The sequence below is a fragment of the Grammomys surdaster genome, unplaced genomic scaffold, assembly GCF_004785775.1.
Source record: "Grammomys surdaster isolate TR1022 unplaced genomic scaffold, NIH_TR_1.0 136, whole genome shotgun sequence".
Taxonomy (NCBI): Eukaryota; Metazoa; Chordata; class Mammalia; order Rodentia; family Muridae; genus Grammomys; species Grammomys surdaster.
Genome location: NW_021604594.1, coordinates 4383161 through 4406307, shown reverse-complemented (window position 1 = coordinate 4406307; position 23147 = coordinate 4383161). Strand labels below are relative to the sequence as shown.

The 23147-nt window shown below is 36.2% G+C and overlaps 1 protein-coding gene across 1 annotated transcript in view; it reads left to right on the top strand.

Annotated features, from left to right (window-relative positions):
* The window catches only part of Dnajc10 (DnaJ heat shock protein family (Hsp40) member C10), a 38462-nt gene that overhangs the window by 2779 nt on the left and 12536 nt on the right, over positions 1-23147 (top strand). The window contains exons 3-14 of the mRNA XM_028762998.1: positions 618-780; positions 2519-2569; positions 7051-7133; positions 7381-7512; positions 8028-8121; positions 9021-9098; positions 10538-10581; positions 15013-15150; positions 17364-17453; positions 18163-18276; positions 19955-20069; positions 22882-23009. Of these exons, the coding sequence (XP_028618831.1) occupies positions 618-780; positions 2519-2569; positions 7051-7133; positions 7381-7512; positions 8028-8121; positions 9021-9098; positions 10538-10581; positions 15013-15150; positions 17364-17453; positions 18163-18276; positions 19955-20069; positions 22882-23009 (1230 nt within the window). The remainder of the gene's footprint in view (positions 1-617; positions 781-2518; positions 2570-7050; positions 7134-7380; positions 7513-8027; positions 8122-9020; positions 9099-10537; positions 10582-15012; positions 15151-17363; positions 17454-18162; positions 18277-19954; positions 20070-22881; positions 23010-23147) is intronic.

Sequence of the window (23147 nt, the reverse complement as noted above, 5' to 3'; positions counted from 1 at the left end):
CATTATAAACTCTTAATCATCTTTCCCAGAGATCTGTAGTTTATTTGAAGATTTGTTCTTGTTGTTTTTCAAGTTTTTGTCTTAAAATTTCCAAGTGTGATTTCCAGAAGTCAATTCTGTGAAACAGTAAAAAAGTAACTTTTTTTTCAGTCCAGTTTTGAATTGTTATCTTGGTATTATTTCTTATTTAATAAACTGAAGCATTGAAAAATACACTTCATGTTGAGTCTCAGCTGGGAAAATTACCATTGTTACAGAAGTAACACATTTTGGAGTAAGGCTTCAAGGGTCCTTTAGGTTTTATCTTGTTGCATTTTTTTTCAGCATTTTTTACAAGAGAATTACCGATCTTTACCCATTGATCTTACTTGGATACTTTATATAGACATGAGAAACTGTGTTGCCAGAACTGTCAAGCTTTTCCCCTGTTTTGAAACTCTGCTTCCTTAGAAGGACTTCCTTATTTCATCTTGATGATTCATGTCCTATTGTACTGCCCTGCTTTTTCTGCTGACATCTGGTATTCAGGAATCGCTAGGATCAATTAAAGCTGTGTTTTTGAAAAGATTCAAATTGTCCATTTGAAGTAACTATTGTATCTCATATTTTTTTAACAGAATAATCCAAACGCACATGGGGATTTTTTAAAAATAAATAGGGCATATGAAGTACTCAAAGATGAAGATTTACGGAAAAAGTATGACAAATATGGAGAAAAGGGACTTGAAGATAATCAAGGGGGCCAGTATGAGAGCTGGAGCTACTACCGTTACGATTTCGGTAAGGTGCTATTATTCCTGAGGTCTAAGTTGTCTCCTCCCTCACCCATGCTGGGACTTTATGCTCTCCACCACCAAGCTGTCTCCTTACCTCAAGTTTTTCATAGTCTGAGTGAAAGAAAAGTTAGTTTTCTTCTGCTATTTAGTTTATATATTTCATATATGTTACTTTGATTAGTGTTTTCTAATTTACTCTGCAGTTGAGTTGAAAAGGTAAGTGGGTTGGTATTCAGAAATTACTGTATATATGTGAGAGTCTATTGGTCAGATTATACTTAATATTCTTATGTATGGTTCCTGTTAATTTAACAGTGTTGTGTGCTGTATGTTGCATTAGAAATTAACTATTGAAGCTTTTCAAAACTTTGAAGAGCATTACATGTTCCAACAAAAGCTAAAATTTTTTTAAGTATAATGACAGCTTGTCTAGTAGAAACACCGTCGTCCTTGTGTGTCACCTTTGTGATCATGATTTTACATGGTGACAAGAATAAACAAGAAAAGCAAGAGGAGAGCGGGGCACAGAAGAAAAAAGGGAAGGAGGAATTAAAGATAGAAGTCACATCAGGAGTATGGTCATAGAACGAGTGTTTCCTGTTGTCACTCGTTAGCTTCCAATGCAGGCTAAGACCTGACGTGCTTTTATATTAAAATAAAGCAAATAGTTTAAATTTATTTCTGCAATTTACTCAAGACTTGATTTGCTTTCGAAAATATTTAAATATATTACCTACTGACTTTCTCCAGCAAGACCTGGTTTGCTACTTGCTTAACTAAATAAAATTTTATTGACATTTCTGCCTCTTTGCTATATATGATCTATGACTTCTATAAGACTATAAGGGCAGAATTGAGTATTTGTGTTTAAAAACAAAACCAAAGAACACTACAGAAACTATGTCCTATGATGTCCTATAAAGTCCAAAATATTTATTTAGAAGTGGCCTCTGTAAAAGAAAAAAAAATGTGCTATTTGTACTTTATACCCACTGTTAATGCTACTTGGATACTTTAGGTAGTAATGCAGAGTTTTCTCACCTTAAGTTTAACCATAGTAAATAAAACTTATACTTCTAAGTATCTGCTTCTGCAGATTTTATAGCCATATTATTTTAAGCAATATAACATGTTTTAAAGTGATAACATATATTAAATAGCATATCATCTTTAGGAGAAGTTAGGTGAAGGGTGCATAAGAATTTGTGCTGTTTTTGCAACTTCTTTTTTTTAACACTTATTTATTTGTTTGTTTGTTTATTTTTATGTATGTGCATACACTGTACTATCTTCAGACACACCGTAAAAGAGAATCAGATCCCATTACAGGTAGTTGTGAGCCACCATGTGGTTGCTGGGAATTGAACTCAGAACCTCTTGAAGCACAGCCAGTGTGTTCTTAATTACTGAGCCATCTCTCCAGCCAGTTTTTACAACTTCTAATGAGTTTGTGGTAATTTTTAAAAGTAACAAAACAAAACGGGTTTCATATGGGATTGGAGAAGGCGATTAGGAACCTATTCACTCGGATTCCAATAGGTGATTAGGAGCCTAGTCACCTTCCCAGGGAGAAGCCTTACGAAGGTGTTGTCAGTCTTGAAATGAGTCATCAGTAGTTGTTGGTTTGAAATTCAGTGTAATCTGATTTTTGTATAGCTAAGGCACGAGTGAATAATCTTTTATGTAGTGATTTGTTTTAATGAAGTTTTAATTTTATGATTTTTATCCACTTTTAAAATTAGGTATTTATGATGATGATCCTGAAATCATAACATTAGAAAGAAGAGAATTTGGTAAGTTTATAGACCTATGACTTTCTGAAAGTACATATAAATCACATCTCTTACCCAAAACTCACAGGTCTAAATGTAATCAGAAGTTAAAAATTCTTCAGGTTTTTAAAAAAAGATATACATGGTCCATTAGACTTTTCAGAGAAGCATATGGTTCATTGTTTGAAAATAAAAGCAGGAGCATGGGGCTAGAGCAGTGGTTCTCAGCCTGGGGAGTGAATGACCTCTTTACAGGGATCACCTAAGACTACCTGCAAATCAAATACTTATATAATTCACTACAGCAGCGAAATTATAGTTATGACATAGCAACAAAATAATTGTATGGTTGGGAGTCACCAAAGCATGAAAGGTTGAAGCATTAGGAAGAACTACAGGCTAGAGAGCTCACTCAGGAGTTAAGAGCCTTCTGCTCTTTAGAGAGGACCTGGGTTCAATTCCTAGCACCCATATGGTGTCACAACCAATTGCTAAGTATAGTTTCAAGGATTTCAATGCTTCACAGAACTGTCACATACGTAAAATAAAATTTTGAAAACTTTAATACTTCTTAGCCAGTACTTAACAAGATGTCTAAATGTGAATACTAAAAAAATAAAAATATTGTACAGTTCAGGTTTAGATTATAGATTATTCTAAGTTATTTTGCTGTATACGCGCAACTTTCAGAACGTCTTGATTCTTTCCTTTTACATAAGTGTGGTTATTGTGGAAGAGGTTTAATGTTCTATGTGATCTGTGGTAAAATGCCCTACTCTGCTCATTACACTTTAGAGCGTTAGAAGAAAATCAGGTCATAATCTTCTTCCTTCTGTACCTTCTGTATAGCTATAATGATCTTTTCTACTTTGTGTGTGTGTGTGTTCTATGTTTATGTGTGCCTGGTGTGTGTGTGTGTGTGTGTGTGTGTGTGTGTGTGTGTGTGTGTGCGCGCACACGCACATATGCACACGTGCATGTACATGGATGTCTGGGTCTGTGTGTCTGAAGTTGATCCTAGAGCCTCAAGCATGCTAGACAAGTGTTCTATTACTTCTGTTCTACTTCAAAATAAGTTGTATTCAAAAGAATTCCAGTTTTATTTTGCTATATTATAATCACACTTCACTGTAAAACAAAATGCTAGTTACAAAAATTATACTTTTTTGTTATTATAAAAGATGTACAGTTACTAGATTTTTAAGTAGAGTTTCTTCTAAGCAAAGATTGTCTTTTTTTACTAACTTTTTTTTATTATAAATGAATTGTAGTATAAAAGGTAGCTAACATATTTTTAATATGGTGCCTTTATAAGTTGTGTATATGAATATTTCAACATCTTTCCTACGAAAGAAATAGGGGAACTCGATTTGTTGCCAGATGAAAGTAATACCTGTATCACACTCTATGTGGTTATGTAGCTCTGTCGCTTTTCCTGTGTGATTCTTAGTCTGACTCATCTCATCTGTAAGTGTTTGTGGGGCATTTGTGGTTAGGAAACTGGAGATCACATATAGAATCAGAGGAACTGAGCCAAACCTGCATCTAGCTGCTCTGTGAGACCACCAAGAATGAGACTTTATAAGGTTTATTATTACAGATGAATTTATAATTTTTCAGATGTCACTGCAGAAAAGGGCCTCCTAATTAGGGAGGTCACTTAGAACCCAAAATGATAATTTTAAATTCAGCCATGAAATTCTAGAGATAATTCAGAGATAGTTAACTAACACTAGCTCCATTCTTCACATCAATAAATTGTGATAAGATGATCCGGACATTTTAGTTCAAGAAATGGAGAGAAGGTGACAAATGTGGGTTATAGAGACAACTTGTATTTGGGCAGATGTCACCATTGGGCTTGTTTGTGAGTTTCTATTGCCATTTTTTCTATTGGTTTGAGTTATTTAATCTTTCAATAAATAGAATCATTTTTATTTTGTTTTGTTTTCTGTTTTTCGAGACAGGGTTTCTCTGTGTAGCCCTGGCTGTCCTGGAACTCACTCTGTAGACCAGGCTGGCCTCGAACTCAGAAATCCGCCTGCCTCTGCCTCCCAAGTGCTGGGATTAAAAGTGTGCGCCACCACTGCCTGACAATAGAATCATTTTTAAATGATGTGTGTATTCCTAGTGACTTTTGGGATAGTCCCCAGTACTCTCAAATCAGCTCTTTTCAGATAGAACAAAATGGTCACATGCTGTGCTGTGATCATGCCCCAGTTCATCTCTGTTTGCAGAACCCTTCCTCTGTACCCTTAAGTCCTCTTATCCTTCTCCATGATTAATCCATTGAAATCTCTGACGTTACTTGCCCCTTAGGCATCTCTTCTAGCAGTGACCAGTACTGGCTCTGATTTCCACCGTCCCATATACTGACATTGGATTCCCTTACTACAACTGCCTCAGGCTTTCAACATAGGTCTTTATATTTTGTCCAGTTTCCAATTGTTAGTACTGAGAAATTTAGCCTAAATTACACAGTTCATTTTTACCAGGAAAGGAACCCCAAGTGTCCAACCTCAGTCCAGAAGAGACAGTAGTAGTTAGTGAGCTCTGATTTCAAAGCCGTCAGGGCTGGGCAGTGGTAGAGCACGCCTTCAATCCCAGCACTTGGGAGGCAGAGGCAGGCGGATTTCTGAGTTCGAGGCCAGCCTGGTCTACAGAGTGAGTTCCAGGACAGCCAGGGCTATACAGAGAAACCCTGTCTCGAAAAACAAAAACAAAACAAATAAACAAACAAAAAAAGCTGTCAGGATCGTTTCCTTTTGTGAGGAATCCTATTTTCCATTAAGCATAAGCATATTATCTCTTTCTTTGTCACAGTACAACAATTCATCAGTTGTGATCAAGTTCTAGGCTGTATGTAAAAGGTAGAAAACACCTCATCAAATAAGGCTACAGTTCAGACATCCTTTTGAACATGGCTCAAGAAAGAGGAACTTAAGACCACTGTATTTTCTGTACTAGTAGAAGCTATGGTACAGATATTAATAGATAGTCTGGATTTGCAATTTTAAAGAAATGTGCATTTTTAAATAATTCTTGTTCTGTTTTCAGTTACTGACTTAATATAAAAGCATTTCATTATGCTGTTTTGCTACACTTTTAAAAATACTTTTAGCCCAGCACAGTGACCTATCCTGTGAGCCCAGCTACATAATAAGTTGAGGTAGAAGGACAGAGTTCCTACCCAGATTAGACAATATAGCAAAACTGTATTTGTTTCTAAATCTAAGTAAATCAGTGAAATGAAAGTGTATTTTAATCTTACTACTGCATAAGCAGTGAGAACTGAGCAACTACTCATGCCATCGATGCTCCATATCATGTGTTATAATTCATAAGATGATCTCTTTTTCTATTGAGGTTCTCATTAACTCTGTTGAAGACTTTCCCTAAATTAATACCAGTTGCTGGTCTAAGCCAACATTATGTATTGAGATCATCTAGGTAGTTTAACACGTCCTCAACTTTGCTAAAGAATGACTGAGGAAAATCCTAAGTTATGCACTCTTACATGCAATGTGTAGATAAACTGTAGTTTCTCTACAGAACTGCCTTGCCACTGAAATGTGTTTCTGAATGTTTTCAACTAACCAGTCGGTTAAGCAAAATAAGCATAGTACACACTTCTTGATAGTTATAATTTATGAAAATTTTATTTTAAAATCACTGACAGCTGATTTGGGTATTAAAACTCTTAAAGCAAATTGCCCTCACATTTTTATCTAGAATATTAGAGTGATCCTTGCTTAAAATCAAAAAGTTTGTCTTCATCAAGTCATTCTATAGTTCTGTGCTACTGGCTAGGTATTACATGGTGCTCAAATCTGTTAGGAAAAATATGTATTGATGTTTTAAGATGACAGAATTCTTTACCTTGCATTCTTAAACAGCATGCTTTTCAAAGGTAAAGATCTTATTTAGGAAAAAGATTTAATTTAATTACTGTAATCTTTACTCTGTTATACAAGTTACTAGCACACACCTTTGATCTCAGTATCCAAGCCAGAGGCAGGAGGATCCCTGTGAGATCAAGGCAAGCCTAGTCTTCATAGCAAGTTCCAGGCCACCAGGGCTATACAGTGAGACCCTGCCTCAGAGATCAGTTGTAGCATCTATGAGGAGCCCTGGGCCTCCTGAGCCTGGCTGTCAGTGGTGGAAGAACTTTAGTCTCAGCTCTGCTGTTTCTCTTTATCTCCTGTGTGCACAGACTGGCATGAGCCCTGGCCTGTTACCTCCTGTGCCACGCCTTGTATGACTTCATGACCGTCATTACCATACAAGACTGCTACTCATTCAAGTATAGCCTTAGGAGAGGTTTGTAAAAGTTACATGGGCTTGAAGCTTGAAAAGAAAGGCTACTACTAAGGAAACCACAGGAAATAAGGGCAGTGTGGACTATTTAGGACCCATTTTTTTTTCAGTCTGAACTTAGCAAAATGGTTTGTGATTGAAATACGCTGAACCTTCAGTAAACTGTATGGCTTATGTGCTTTCAGATGCTGCTGTCAACTCTGGAGAACTGTGGTTTGTAAACTTTTACTCCCCGGGATGTTCGCATTGCCATGATTTAGCCCCCACTGTACGTATGTTTAATAACCCAGCCATTAAAGTCTTTTTCCTAGTTGATGCATTATGCTTCCTTTTTTTCTTATCGTAGTATGTTGGAAATTATTTTGTGTTAGCAACTGACTATGAAATCATTACCAGATACTTTTCCTGTATGTCTTATTTAGTAAAACTTTCCTACTTTAAGATTATATAAAGTAAAGTATGTGCAAGAGAAGAAACAATACCAGAGAAACACTTGTTTTCTTTTCCTATCATAGTGGAGAGAATTTGCTAAAGAAGTGGATGGATTACTTCGAATTGGAGCTGTCAACTGTGGTGATGATCGGATGCTTTGCCGAATGAAAGGAGTCAACAGTTACCCCAGCCTCTTTATCTTTAGGTCTGGAATGGTAAGGAATATTTCTATTTTTAATATTTGTGAGACTTTCTAACAAGCAAGTACTAGAGAAAACAATATGTAGGCTATTTGTTTTAAACATTTGTAAAACAATATGTTTTAGGCTATTTTCTGCTTTTTCTTATTTTAGGAGCTAATTTATAATAAACATTTTTGTATTGTATTATGAAACTTAGGGACCATCAGTTCCTGTCATACAGGATATTTAATACACATATTGTGTTTTATGGTTTATAATGTATTTTAGGCACTGTCTCATAGGATAGAAAGCTCTAATCTCATCCTTTTTCCCAATTTCTAGTAATGAAACTAAAGCTAAAATTGTTAGAAATGTTGTAAAAGAGTATTCTATATGATCTGTACTGTCAAGGCTCTCTTAAGTATTATTTGTAAATACACTGTTGTTTAGAAATAGAACTTCCTGTGTTATCAAAATAATGTTAAATACAGGTATTTGGTAGGCTTTTAAAATGAAAAAGTAAGAGATATTTTTATAAAAACCAACAGGCTGCAGTGAAATACAACGGAGATAGGTCAAAGGACAGCTTAGTGAGCTTCGCCATGCAACATGTCAGGAGCACAGTGACGGAACTGTCAACAGGTAATGTTTTCTTAGTTGCGTGGGTTTTAGTGATGTTTTGAAATCAGTATTTTGAATTTACCATGGGGCTCACAGTAATGATGTTTTGAAGTATCTTTTCCTGTGCTTCTTAGGAAGTGTGTCACTGCTGAGGTCCCTGCTGACTCGTCCGTAGAGCAGGCTGGTTGGGTTTATATAAGGACTTCTGCAGTTCAGGTGTGAGATGGGAGAACATGACTTCCATAAAACAGCCAACTCAGCACTCAGCACTGAGGCAGAGCCTGCTTCCACGGCCGCTGGCAGAAAGACCATTTAAAGTTCAAAAACATTTCTAGTGGTAGATTTTAATTGACCAAATGCTTTTAGGTTGGCTATTTGAAGTATCCATGAGACAGTTCTTAGCTAGAGCCATGTCTTAGTCATTCATTTAGCCCCGGCTGTGATTTAGAAACGCTGTTAAGCACTGTGTTTGCAGTAAAAGCATATAACCCCACTTCACTTCAGGGAGCAACTGAGATGCAGGCCAGTAACTTTGATGGTTAGGAACTAAGCGTAAAAGATACAGAACCACCCAATTTAGAAAAAGAAAGGTTAGGAGATACTTCTTTAAAGAAAACATAACTAGTTTCTCATAGCCTTGAATAGGAAGGTTTTAGAGAATACTGGGTATTTGGAGATCAGCAGTTCTTTCCAAATCTAAAGGAGAACAATAGAGTGCAGGGAACTTGTGTAGAAGAACTACAAGGCAAAGCTCAGGTTAAAAGGGACTTTACCGATGTATGTTTGTTTTTTCTTAAATAATTGTTGTCTTAAAAAATAATTTGTAATATTTAGAGGGTACTAGAAATGCTTAAATTTGAAAAGAAAGAAATACTATTTAGAAGAGTTAGATGTACTCAGAAATTTTATTTTCTTTAAAGGAAATTTTGTTAACGCCATAGAAACTGCTTTTGCTGCTGGTATTGGCTGGCTGATCACATTCTGTTCTAAAGGAGAAGGTAATTTTGTCTTTTTGTTAGAATAAAAAGACTGATATCTAAATTTAGAGGATAATTTATGCTGCTGAACTTGATGATTTTTTTTTGTCAGTAATCAGTTATTTCAAAACACAATTTAAGCCTCAAGTTACAAGTGTTTACTTAGTAAATGTGTACGTCTTTATTTTATACAAAGCAGGTAATGAATTAGTAATATGTAAATATCTTTATAATTTCGTGTTGAGTAGGTGAGGTTTTCAGCCTGGTTATTCTCAGGATACATTGTACCTCAAATAGCCAAAGGTAAACTGGGCAGTTTCCACAGTAATTAATTATATCGACTACAGTTGCTTGCAATATAATGTTTAGAAATTTAAATTTTGAAACTTACATATATAAAAAAAAATATGTTCATCTCATAAGATTATATTAGTCTCATTTTCTAAGGGCCTCTGTGAGTTGTTTAAAGTTCAGTGTCCTGCATGCCAAATGTTAAAAATGTAAATTGTGCTCAGTGAGATCAATTAAAAGTTGTTTCAAATATTACAAACTAGCCCCATTGTTAATACTTTTTGTGTCTGATCCCAATATGGGTATTTTTCTTACTCATCACCTTTTTACGTTTGTGCCCCTTTGCTGGGGATATATTGTTTTATGACTAAAAAGAGCCATTCACCCATCTTCCAAGGCCTATGTTAGGAAAACATAACCTTGAAACCCTGTGGTTCTCAACCTTCCTGGTGCTGTGACCATTTAATCCAGATCCTCAGGTTGTAGTGACTTCAACCATAAAATTAGTTCACTGCTACTTCATAACTCTTAATACTGCTGCTATGAGTAGTACTGTAAATATCTGATATGCAGGATGTCTGACAGGTCATGACTCACAGGTTAAGAACCACTGGTCTAGCCAATGCTAAATGCTGATTTCTCTATCTACACATGAGCTTTTGAAACCTTCTAAGATGTTATCATTTATCTTTAGCCTGTGACATGCCACAGTTCCTTTTCTTCCAAATCATACCTCACTATATCCTATTGTTCATATTTAACAACATATTATATGTATTATATATATGTGTGTGTGTGTGTGTGTGTACCTGTTTTAAGATTAAAATTTGTTATATTTTGAGGATTCTACATATACCTTTTCAAATGGTTTCATTACATTTTACTTCTTTCAAATCATGAGGCTTCTTGGCCAAAGGAGAGTTACTGAGAGAATAAGCCCTTACAGAAACACTGGCTGCTCTTCTGTGGAAATCCTGAGACATTACAGGGAGAGAATGAAAGATTGTGTGTAAGACAGAGACAGGTTGCTTGATAGCCCCAAGTCTACTTCCTGGGCCTGTCAGTCTTTACCAAGACAGCTCAGTTACCTGCTATAGAAACAGTATGGTTGTACAGGGGAACCATCCTAATTAAAACTAAAATAACCTCATAAATTTTCTTCCCCTCAGATTGTTTGACGTCACAGACACGACTCAGGCTTAGTGGCATGTTGGTAAGCATCTATCCTTTTTGTAAAACTGTCACCATGTAAGAAGTAGAGCTAGAAATTGACACCAAGAATCTTTCATTGTTTCTTGAGCACTTTATCCTATTTACATGTGATCTTATTTTCTGATAGACATGATTTAGCTCTGTGTCTTTCTAAATGTTAGCTATGTTCAGTCATTGTTAACAAACTCACCTCTAAGTCTTCCATGTTTATTATTTTCTATGAATTAACCCAGTTATATGCTAACCATTTTGTCATTTCCAAACTTTAGATTTTGTTGTCTCAGTTTTTAGCCACTGTTTCTTCTGCTTACTTCATGTAGAGGTTGGGTATTGTGCTATAAATGATTCTTATCCTTAGTACTACTAAGGCTCTCACTGTGGTCTGGGAGATTTTCAGTTGAAAAAGTTGGAAATATATAATACTGATACTGACACTGATTGAGTGTGATTTTTATACATAGACTAAATTTGTGAAGTTCGTATCTGCCTCATTTCTATACTGTTTAATTTGAGAATTGGGATTGATTTATATATTCATTACATATATCTATTACATGTATATATATGTATGCATGTATGTAGGATAGTCATCTGTTATTTAAAGATTAAGGATTATAATGTACTAAGGAATACATTAGGCAATTTCATCATTGTAAGGCAACATAACATTTACTAAGACAAGACTAGTATGTTCACGGTGCCTAAAACCTAGCCCTTATAGTATAGCCCGTTGCTTCTAGGCTATAAAACTGTATAGCATTTTACAATGTTGGAAATATAGGAGGTGACAGCACATTGCTAAGTATGTATGTGTGAACATAGAAAGAATATGATAAAAATGTAGTATGAAAACTAAGAATTGGCGGACCTCTACAAAGCATGTAACATGAATGATACTTACGTGATTATAGGTTGCTGTGCAGGCCTGACCCCACATTATTACTGTAGTCTTTACATAAATTGTACACTTGGACCACACCAAGTTTGTAAATGTATGGTTTTTCTTCAGTAATTATCCTTAACCAGTGGCCTATTAACTAAAGGGCAAATGCACACCTTGGCCTGCTCCTGCTCAGGGTCTGGGTCATCTATATCATCTCCTATAGGATGAAATCTAAAGGTGGCAGTTTTTTCTAACTCTCTAGCTCCCAAATAATTGAGACAGAGACCTGTTGATTTGTTCAACAAGCTTTAAGGACAATAACTGAGATATCTCCTCTCTGTCTTACCAGCCACAGGCCTCAAGTTACTTGCATTTACTCTCTCTGGGGCTCACTCTGATGTAGCTGTCTGACCTGATGGAGAATTCCCTTAGTGACTGCTCCTCATTCCTGACCTCATGGTGACCATATTCTTCCTCCACTTAGTGGCTCTTCTCCTGAACCTTGTCTAGTGGCCAACTCCCTTCTCTATGGCTCTAACCCCTAGCCCTGGGATTGGAAGTCCAGTCTTCCTCTCTTCTGACCAGTTGTGCTTTTTATTAACCAACCAGAGATAATTGGAGAGCATTCTTTATATCACATTAGTACAGGAGATTCTTCAATATTCATGAAAGTGCCCCTGTCCAGACTGGGACTGTAACTGGATCTCGGGGCATAGAAATCAGCATCTGAATACATAGTGCACAAGACCAGCCAAACTCCAACAATCTGCCACCTCCAAATCCTGTCCCACTGGTAGGTCTTGATTGACAGTAGCAGGCAGGGAATCACTCTATGAAAGCCATACAACCTTTGGATCTCTTCTAAAGGACCTGACTAAGGCTCTCCTTGAAGATTAGAGCCCTTTGGGGGAATTATGTCTGTGATAGTCTGTTAATTGTATTCCTGTATTCATCATAGATTTACTTTTAAGCAGATAATATGCCATAAGCATCCCTCTCTTTTAGTGGAAGCCATTTGTGTTAGGTGTCCATGTTTTAATTTTTTTACAGAGCTTACTAAAGTCTACAGAAAGTTTGGAAAAACCTTTCACTGAATTGAAGGTTTCTGGTTCTTTCTTCCATGTTATCCTTTTACCAGCTGTGAATTCTCTCAGCCATAGAATTGCTGTTCCATTGCAATCTTCCAGGATGACTGTCAGATACATGAACAAAGACAAAGACCATTGTTCACCATGAGTACTTAAGCAGTACATGACTGTACTTTGACGTTGTTGGAAGCAACATGATCATTATAACCATTTGATAGCTGTCTTTATATAGAGTATGGGTTTTTCTTTTAAAAAATGGCTTTGGCTAATATTAAAATCACAAACTTTATTTGTTTCCTTGTTTCACTTTGAAATTAGGCTACTGCTCTTTCAAGACTAGTTTAAAATCACTTAAGGGTCTTAAAAAATACCAAAACCACATCTCTCAGATCAGTTAAAGTAGAATATTTGAAGGCGAGATGTGAACATCAGTATCTTTTACTGGTTTGTTTGTTTATAATTTTTGGTCATCGGAACTACTGACCTCTATTCTTCCTCCAGGAAACTAGTTTTAGCATTGGGGATGTACTATCCTTGAAACTGTGTTAGAAAGGCTTGTCTTTCTCTCCCTTTCAAAGAAATTTTCACCTTTTCAACTACGTTTTTAGTGCAGTAGTATATAGCTGTGTTTAACACTCTCATATAATTTGATGACATTCATTCGTTGCCTGAAGATCTTTGGTATTTACTTGTACTTTCTGGGGTTTGTTTGTTTGTTTGTTTTTCTTGATCAGACTTTAAAAGTTCATCATGTTTTATGAATCTTGTTCTCTACTTGTTTGGTATTTTATTTAGTTTTATGCTTTATTTCTTTCTTTCTGTGTTCTTAGGATTCAATTTGTTCAAAAATTGTTGAAATAGATACATCTTTAATAGTTAGGCTTTATTTTCTAATAGACAATAAATTACCACAAATTTCAGCTTTAATGACATACAATATATTGTTACATAATATTTTTATTATCAATTCAAATATTTTCTAACTTTTATCATAGACTATTTAGTACTATGCTTAATGTCTAAAACAGGTAATTTTTTTGAAGCTTCATGTTATTTTTGGCTATGTTAATTTCAGCTTGGGTAAATGAGCATGGTTTTAGTATTTTTAAGCTACATTAAGATATGTTTATGGCCTAATACCTACTTTTATAAATATTTATGTACTTTTGAAAAATGACTTTTGTACTTCATAGATGAATGCCTCTATAAGATGAACTGAGGGTGTGTGTGTGTGTGTGTGTGTGTGTGTGTGTGTGTGATTGCAGTTATCAAGTCTAGATTTCAGTTTTCTCGAGTATCGTATCTTCTACTATTACTGTGGACCTTTCTACTTCTCCATTTTGCTTTGTTAACTTTTTCTTACATTTTGAGTCTTATAAGAATACAAATTAAAATTGTTGGTTTTCTTTGTAACTTGTATACCATGACATTACAAGCCTCTAACATCCATTTTCTTAGACAAGGAAAGAGACTTAGAAGATAAATTCTTTCATTACCTCTTGCAACTTTGCTGTCATCTGTGTTAGTCTTACATGGGTTTTCATAAGTCTTCCATGCAATAAATGGAACATAGTTTTGTTTGTATTGTATATGTATATGGTGCTGGTGACTGAATCTAGGGTTTGGAGTATGCTAGATATATCCCCAGCCCAAGTGAATTGTGTATCTTAAGTGTACAATTAAAGTTTTACTTAAGATGTTCACATATGATAAATAGTTCCATCTGCTTTTAAAATATTTATCTCTAATTTCCTGAAGTTTTGTTACTACATAGGTGCAATTTTCTTGTTTTGCTTTTAAATTATTGGACTTTGTGAACCTATAGGTTAATTTTTTTTCAACCTGTTAGCCATTATTTCAGATTTTGCTTATTTCCTGATCTTTTGTCTTTCTGGAATCCCAGTTAAATAGATGTTAGTTCTCTATGTTTTATCAGCTTAACTAGTCTAGAAATTTTCTTGACATTTCAATAAACATACTTTTCATGTAGGATTTTAGTGTTCATTACAGGAGCTCACCCAGCACCAAGTGAGAGCTGACCCTGTGCTGATGTAGATACATCATCGACACAGAGAGCGCCTGAGGACCACAGTGATTGTGGGCGGACAGTTGCAGTACTGCACTGTACACACATCACAGTTTAGGATTTTTAAATCTGAGACTAGTGAGCAGTCTAGTTTAAAATAATATTGTCAAATATAGTTCTTGTAGGTATGTACAAAGAAATATAAAAGTAGATGGTTACTATGGTAGGTGTTTAATATTGAGGAAGCTACGTTTTATTGTTTGAGGTTATAGAATACTGTAGAATACTAATTTTGAAAAGTTTTAGTTATATAATGGAAAAGCTGAGTTTTACCTAAAGGTAAGTCTTAGAGACCTTTTCTTTACATCATGCATGGCATTTTCATTTGTTTCCACTTACCCTAAGGCATTTTCATTTGTTTCCACTTACCCTAAGGATGGCCTTGTTAACGTGGGATGGGTGGACTGTGACACCCAGGACAGCCTCTGCAAGAGCCTGGATGCCACAGCTAGCACCACTGCTTATTTTCCTCCTGGAGCCACTTTGAATAACAAAGAAAAGTCCAGTGTTTTGGTATGTATGACTTTAAGGAAATTCCTTTGCATATAATTGGACACATGCACATACTAGAAGGTGGGCATAGTAACATTTTGTGAACAATGTAGAGGAAGTTAATCAGTTTACATCATTTCATTTTGGAATATCTCATTACTTTGCACAGTTTCTAGGTGTTTCTTATTTAGTTTAAAAAAATCTGCTTTAGTGATTGTTTTCAAACCAGCATTTACACAATATTTCAGACTGTTCCATTTTGAAATGACAAAGAAATGGAGAACATTTTCAGTGGTTTTATGTAGTTGTGGTTTTAAGTGTTGAATATATAGATCATTAGATGGGGCTGGGATAACCTATTTTTCTCTTTTCTGTTTAGCATTAAATATTTCTCCCATCCATCCTTCTGGTTGCTCCCATATTCCTCCCACCTTCATGCGCTCTCTTATGCCTCTTACCATCCCATAATTTGCTTACATATGTTGTCATTGTTTTCACCTACATTTTGTAATATGTATTACAAGTTTGAGTTTATTTGCTGATAAATGCTGAGCACATAGAATGGATATGTGTGGTCAGAAAAATCAGAAAAAGATTTTACTATATTTATAGTATTTTAATTACTCATTTATACATTAATTTATTTTAAAATGTTTATTCTTTTAAAAGTAATTGCTACATATAATCTACTGTCTATGATATACTTAGTTTTTTGGGTTGTTTTTTGGTTTTTTTGTTGTTGTTGTTTTTTTGAGACAGGGTTTCTCTGTGTAGTCCTGGCTGTCCTGGAACTCACTCTGTAGACCAGGCTGGCCTCGAACTAAGAAATCTGCCTGCCTTTGCCTCCCAAGTGCTGGGATTAAAGGCGAGTGCCACCACTGCCTGGCCAACATACTTAGTTTAATGCATCCCCTTTGAGACCTATTTGTGTATGTTCATGGTTATAAGTAGTGTTGTATAACCTTGTATGTTCATCTTGTGTATTTCTTTAGTTATCTGTTTGAAATGAGGTGGTTACAGCAATTTTCCCCAATTCATATTATCAGATTGCAAAGCCAATTCCCTAGCCAAGAAATTATTTCACATAAGAATATTTGTGCCATAATTATTTATTATAAAAGCACATTTAAGAAATTGAGAAGAGTGAGTTTTCTGCTCATGGTGTTATGATTACATTTCTATTGATTATTTGCATGCCTGACACTAGTACAGTGTAGATCTCATGACAGTTCCTGCAGGTCTAAGGAATTTTAGTAAGTTTAAGTAATATTTGAAGTGTTAAACATAAATGGTTTATAGCTATAAAGATACATACTAAACCCAATGGTTAATACCCTATACATTTTCTTGCTGTGTTTTTTACAGTAACATATGTTTCACTTACAGGACAGCACAGAGTACTAGTGTGCTGAGAATAAGATACAGGCAGAAATGAAGTATGTTTGGTGGGAGATGTGCTTCTAAGCATTTGTGTTTCAAATAAGAGGCCTGACCTTCAGACATGTTTGAAGAAACCTTTGTCAATGTGTTTTACTCTCAAAAACTCCCACCTATGTGATTTGGTTTCTGAAAACATCTATAACCTTTTTTTCAGCTCTCAGTCCTTACAGATAGAAATGCTGTAATATTAGAAATGTTCTAATAGTAAGCATCCTACAAGACTGTGAAGCATGGGCATTGTGTAAAATGTGGCTAAAACTGAAATTAAGCAAGCATGTTTTCCTAATGACTTAGAATTCACTTCACATTACAGAAAGGATTACCACAGAAAGTTTAACTACTAAAGTAACGTCTCATAATTCTTTTACATCCTTATTTTTAAACAAGAACAACAAAAAAAAGCCTAGAAGGCTGGCAGGATGTTTCAATAAAGGTGCTGCCTTGCATAAGCCTGGTGACCTGAGTTGCTGAGAGGAGCCCTCATAAAGGCAGTAGAACACAACCAGCTCTACAGTGTCTGCTGACCCCGCTATACATGTGTGGTATGCATGTACACACATGCACACTAATAGACTTTTTAAATTAAAAAAAATACAAGTCCAGTTACACAATATTTTCAATAATTACCAAAATATGGTGTGCTTTTAAACAGTGTCATTTGGAATAATTTGAAAAACTGCTTAACATACACGATTGTTTTCTTAAAGCTTACTCTATAGAAATTGAAATAAGATGTCAAATATACTAAATGAATGTTTACTTAAAAAGCTTACAATGTGGTTTCCTTGTTCTAGTTTCTTAATTCATTGGATGCTAAGGAAATATACATGGAAATCATACATAATCTTCCAGACTTTGAACTGCTTTCAGCAAATAAACTAGAGGTAATGTTTTTACAATAATAATGATTGTTGGTAGCATTGCAGGTTTTTTTAACAATATATTTTGTTTATTACTAGGAAGACTCAAATATCACTTTCAAAGGCTTATATAGATTAATTCTAGGTTCAGTTCTGATTACTGAAATCATGTTTCTAATTCAAAAGATGTAAGTGTCCCTGAATCTGAACTCCAGAAGGGACCAGAAAGGCAGGGTATAGTTGACAGAGCAACCTTGATCTGACTTGAGTTTTGCATTCTTCTTACACAGCGCTGTCACTGGGATTTGGGGAGCATCTTTTGAGAGTGTTTACAAATGAGCAGTTAGTAGTAGAGTCAGTCAAATTATTCTGTTCATCATTTACCCTCTGCATTTAGTATTTTTACAAGTTATATTATTAAGCCTAAAAAGAAATCTGACTTCTCCAGCCTTATCCTAAAATTAAGTTATTAAAGTTATATTATTTTCTTGGAACCACCACTCCATTAACAACCCTTGCATTATTTTATAACTCAGTGACCACCTCTTATCGTGTGCTTTACGTAGCATTGTTACTAGTGACTACAAAATAAGACTAGTTGACTTTGAATTTAGGTGAGACTTGAATTAATGGGTAAGGTAACTAAACTTTATTTTATGTCTAAGAAATCAACTTCAGATCCTTAGAAATTATAGTCACCACTTGCTGACACTGTTTTGTGTGTCCCTTCAAGGATCGTTTGGCACATCATCGCTGGCTTGTATTTTTTCATTTTGGAAAAAATGAAAATGCAAATGATCCTGAATTGAAAAAACTGAAAACTCTACTTAAAAATGAACATATTCAAGTAAGGAAAAAAAAAATATTCTTTACATAATTAGTGTGCCTCCTTATCTATATCTGTTTTTTTGTCAGTATGGCTGAAGGTTTGTCAACTGATTTTTCTTTTCAAAACCAGCTGTGATGTCTGGAGTCATAATTGGCTAGTAGAGTGCATGAGGCTCTGAGTTTGGTTCCCTAGTGTACAACCTGCCAGTAAGCACAGTTTTGAAATCCTGTGGAAGCAGTAGAGTCAGAAGTTCACTGTCTTCATCAGCTACTTAAGAGCCAGCCTGAACCACATACAACTGCATGATCCCTGAAGTACATGCTTAGTCTTCCTGTATCTTTTGATATCTTTTGGTCTATAGACTTACTGTGCTTTGTCCCCTGGCTTTTGGTCTGCTAGTTAATATTTTTATTTACTTTGTTTCAAGAAAAAGGGCCTGGCAGTAGCAGTGCCTGTCCTGGAGCTTGTCCCTCCTCATCCTGACTTGGAGGCTGGGCCAGCATGCCCAGTTTCAGAGCATTTTCACTTCCTTGTACATTTCTTAAGAGACCCATTGATTATTTTGTTTGTTGTCTGGATATTTGCTTATTCTCTGTTGTTTGTCTTGATGTCTACTTTTATTTCATTGTAGTCTTAATTAATGCGTGTGATTTTGGTTGTTTTACGTTGTTGATACTTGTTTATGGCTTACAGTTTCCTGTAGTGCTCTCATAAAGGATACTTCTTAGTAGCATCCACTGGATAGTAATGATTGTGAGCATAATCCTCCATACATAAGTGGATGGGGAGCTAGAGGTCAGCATTGTGTCCTCAATCACTGTCGACCTCATTTCTGAAACAGTGTCTCACTGAACCTCAAGTTTGCCAGTTGAGGTAGGCCAACTGGCCTGCCCTCCTCAGCAATGCCCTTGTCCCTCCCTTTCCACTACTGAGATTATAGGTGCAAATCACTGTGCTCAGAATTCATTATTACTTTTTTATTAATTTATGAGATTATAATTACAATATTTTGTCTTTTCCTTTCCTCCCTCCAAACATTCCCATATGCTCCTCCTTGCTGTCTTTCAAGCTCATGGTCTCTGTGTCATTTTTAACATGACTACTGGGTACTGAACTTGGGTCCACATGGCTGCACAGCAAGCAGTGTCCTGCAAGAGCTACATCCTCGGGCCCCTGAATGTCACTGTTGAGTCACAGTTCTTCTCTGCTCTCTCTCTAGTCCTGGCTCATTTTCCTTCCTGCTCAGGTGTTTGTCCATATGATTGTGCTTTTTAATGACTCTTTTGTCTTAAATGTTATACTCCCCTCCCCCAGTTTATCATTTGCTTGTGTTATTCATGCTATTTTCTTTGATATTGGGAACATCATCTTTTTTCTACATTATTTTTGAAGTGCTTCACTTGTAAAGTTACCTTTGCCTTACCACAAGATAAAATAGCCCTTACATTCTTTTCAATGATATATTTCTTAAGAAGTTCACATTTTCTTGGAAATCTCCTGAGGCTTCTGAACTCTCTAGGGAGCATTCATTTTTTGAATTCAGTAGTAAATGTAAATGAAACATTTCTGTTCCCTTCATTTTATAACCTATTGACTTCTAATGATAAACATACCATTTGGGGATATTTGTGAATCTTTGTGAATATTTGGAAATTGTATAAAATGTTTCTATTTAATTCTGTGTTCTACTTTTCAGGTTGGAAGGTTTGATTGCTCTTCTGCACCAGGCATTTGTTCTGATCTTTATGTTTTCCAGCCCTGTCTAGCAGTGTTTAAAGGACAAGGAACCAAAGAATATGAAATTCATCATGGTAACTCTATTAGTTATTTTTTCTCTTGCAGTTATACAACACCATGACCAGGGCAACTTATAGGAGGAGGGTTTATGATTCCAGAAGAATAGAGTCCATCATCATCACTGTAGGTAACACAGCAGCAGTGGGCGTGGTGACAGGAGCAGCTGAGAACTCGATTCTTGAACTACTAGCCAGAACAGTACAAACTGGGATTGGCATGTGGCTTTGAACTCTCATAGTCCATGCCAGTGACACATTTCCTCCAAGAAGGCCACATTCCTACCCCATCCCACCTCACCCCCCCGGAAGTGCACCAACAACTAAGGATGACCATCCATCACAGTGGGCATAGGAAAATTATAGAAATTCATCTTGACTTTCAAATAGAAAGATTTAATTGTGATTTGTATTTTGTGGACACAATTATTGTCAAAAATTTGTTCTCATTAACAAATATAGGGAGAGACATTTTAATTATATATAATCACTTTATTATGCTTATTCTTCTTATAAAGATCTTTGTTTAATATTTTGATAACTATTATAGCAAAAAAATCTGAGAGTAGCACATCACTGTTTAGGAATTAGCTTATTGTCAAAGCAAGCAGCTCCTGCGGTCTCTATATCACCATGCCATGCCTGCTCTAGACCTCAGACCTAACTAATTACTTTGTCTTTTGAATTCAGAATTATGTTTCTGATGTCCTGCAAGACATGCATGTAAATGAGTAACAGATACTGATTTGATGCCTATGTCTTGAGCTTTACCTTATGGAACTGCTTCAAGTGTGAGGTTACAGAGTTGTAACACATGAAACAGTTGGTTGCTGTAAACAGACACTATTTCCAATACAACTTAGAAGAAAGTATCGGCTTGCTTACAGTTTCTAAGGGTTAGTTCATGACCATCAAGGAGAGTGGCAGGTAGGCAGTCATGGTGTTAGAGCAGAATCTGACAGCTCACATCTACTCCCCACAAGCTTCAGGAAGAGAGAGAAGAATGAGCTTGGGCCTGGGCTGGGCTTTTCAAACTTAAAACTCCACCTCAGACACTCCTCCAACAAGGTCACACTTCCTGATCCTTCCCAAACAGTTCCATCCACTGAGAACTAAATATTCAACTATGTGAACCTATGGGGGCCATTCTCATTCAAACCACGAAAGCAGTGCTCTCAAGAAGTTTGGATGGCAGTGTGATAGGGACAAGAGGAAAACATGAAAAATGTTCAGTGGCCACTTCATATAAATCTCAACGAGACCAAAAGTATTTGTCTATAGCATAGGTCAAGTGACAACATTTGAATTGAGCATAAACTGCTCACTTACTAAAAAGCAAATACAGAAATAAAAGAAATAGGGCCCTTTAGGCTAAAGCAGCAGATCTCAACCTGTGGGTCACAGCCCCTTTGGCAAAACTCTATCTCTAAAAATATTTACATTATGAATTAGCAATAAAAACAATATTATAGGTGGGGTTTACCACAGCATGAGGAACTATTTTAAAGGGTTGTTGCATTAGGAAGGTTGAGAACCACTGGGCTAAAGGAACTGTATGAACAGAAGTACAAGGTGACCCTGACTACCAATACTGTTTACAGTCAAATAAGGACCTCATACAGGGGAACTGTTGACTTCTTCACAGCTTTCAGTGAAGGGAAAACTGAAGTTGAAAGTGTTAAGTAAGTTGCTCCAACCATGCCAAGTAGACTTTTACATGCACATGTGTCTTACACTAAAACCAAAGCTTAGGACTCTAAGCTATGTTAGAGCCTCACAGCAAGTTAGGTTTTGCTGTGAGTCATGCTAGCCTGAAACTCACTGTACCTCATGTTCAAACTGCCCTTGAACTTCCTCTTCCTCTGCCCTCGTCCTGCCTTGGCCTCTGTAGAGGTTTGCAGCAGTATGCCCAGGTTGGAGTTACATGTGCTACCTCTGAAGTGTTCCTCATGTCTTCTCTGCATGCCTCCTTGTTAACGGTCATCACTTTGTCTACACTTGCTTCCTGATCGTTTGCACATAGTACCTAGCATACCATTTTCATGCCACTCACTGCTCAGCCTTTTGAGTCTTCTGGAAAATGAACTTCACGCTCCTTAGTATGGCAACAATGTCATTGTCTATTTTGCTCACTCTTCTGTCTCCAACACTTAGAATAATGCCAGATATAGATAGTAGTAACTCTGTAAAGAGTTGTTAAATGAACAGGGTACTTTCATACCAGTTTTCTTAGCCTCATCCCCCACCTCTGCTCCATCAGATATCCTTAGCTTCAACTCCTTTTAAGTCCTTGGACATGCCACGTTCTTCTAGTCCCTTATGCCTTCACACAGGAGCCTACCTCTCGAATTATAAGTAGTCCTTCCTATTCCTCCAGACAGTCAGCAAACTCCAGATTACCCTTCAGACCTTACCCTTCTTTCCTAGGAAGCACACTGATTCTAGAAGCACCTTTCTTTGTGTTGATGAGAACTAAAATTGCACTTTGCACTCAGCACTATGTTTCCAACACCAAGTACATGTTCCCACCGGACACTTTGTAATAGAGTTTGGATTCAAGGGAATACTTAAGTGATTATTGTACTTCTGATGGTGAGAAAGCATACCATAGAGGTCTTGTCATTTAACTAGTCCAAGAAACAAAAGAACATACAGTAGAAAGGGGATTCCCAGAACTGCAAGTCAGGGTGAAGATAAAGAACACAGAAGCCTCACCAAAGTCAGTCCGTCCAATAGGCCCTTCTTTCTTTCTTGAATATTTTAAATATAAAAGTTGAAATGTTTCTGTAGATACAAGAAAACACATATTTTAATTTTTCTCAATTTATAGGAAAGAAGATTCTATATGATATACTTGCTTTTGCCAAAGAAAGTGTTAATTCGCATGTTACCACACTTGGACCTCAGAACTTCCCTGCAAGTGACAAGGAACCGTGGCTTGTTGACTTCTTTGCCCCTGTGAGTCATTTTTATCTATCAAATTTCAAAAGGCCATTTCTAGACAACATGAAGGCTAGTACTAGGACTGTTCTGGCTTTGCTGCTCCTTCTGGGCTCTCCCAGGACAGAGTGATAGGCAGAATGTGTCACTGGAGAG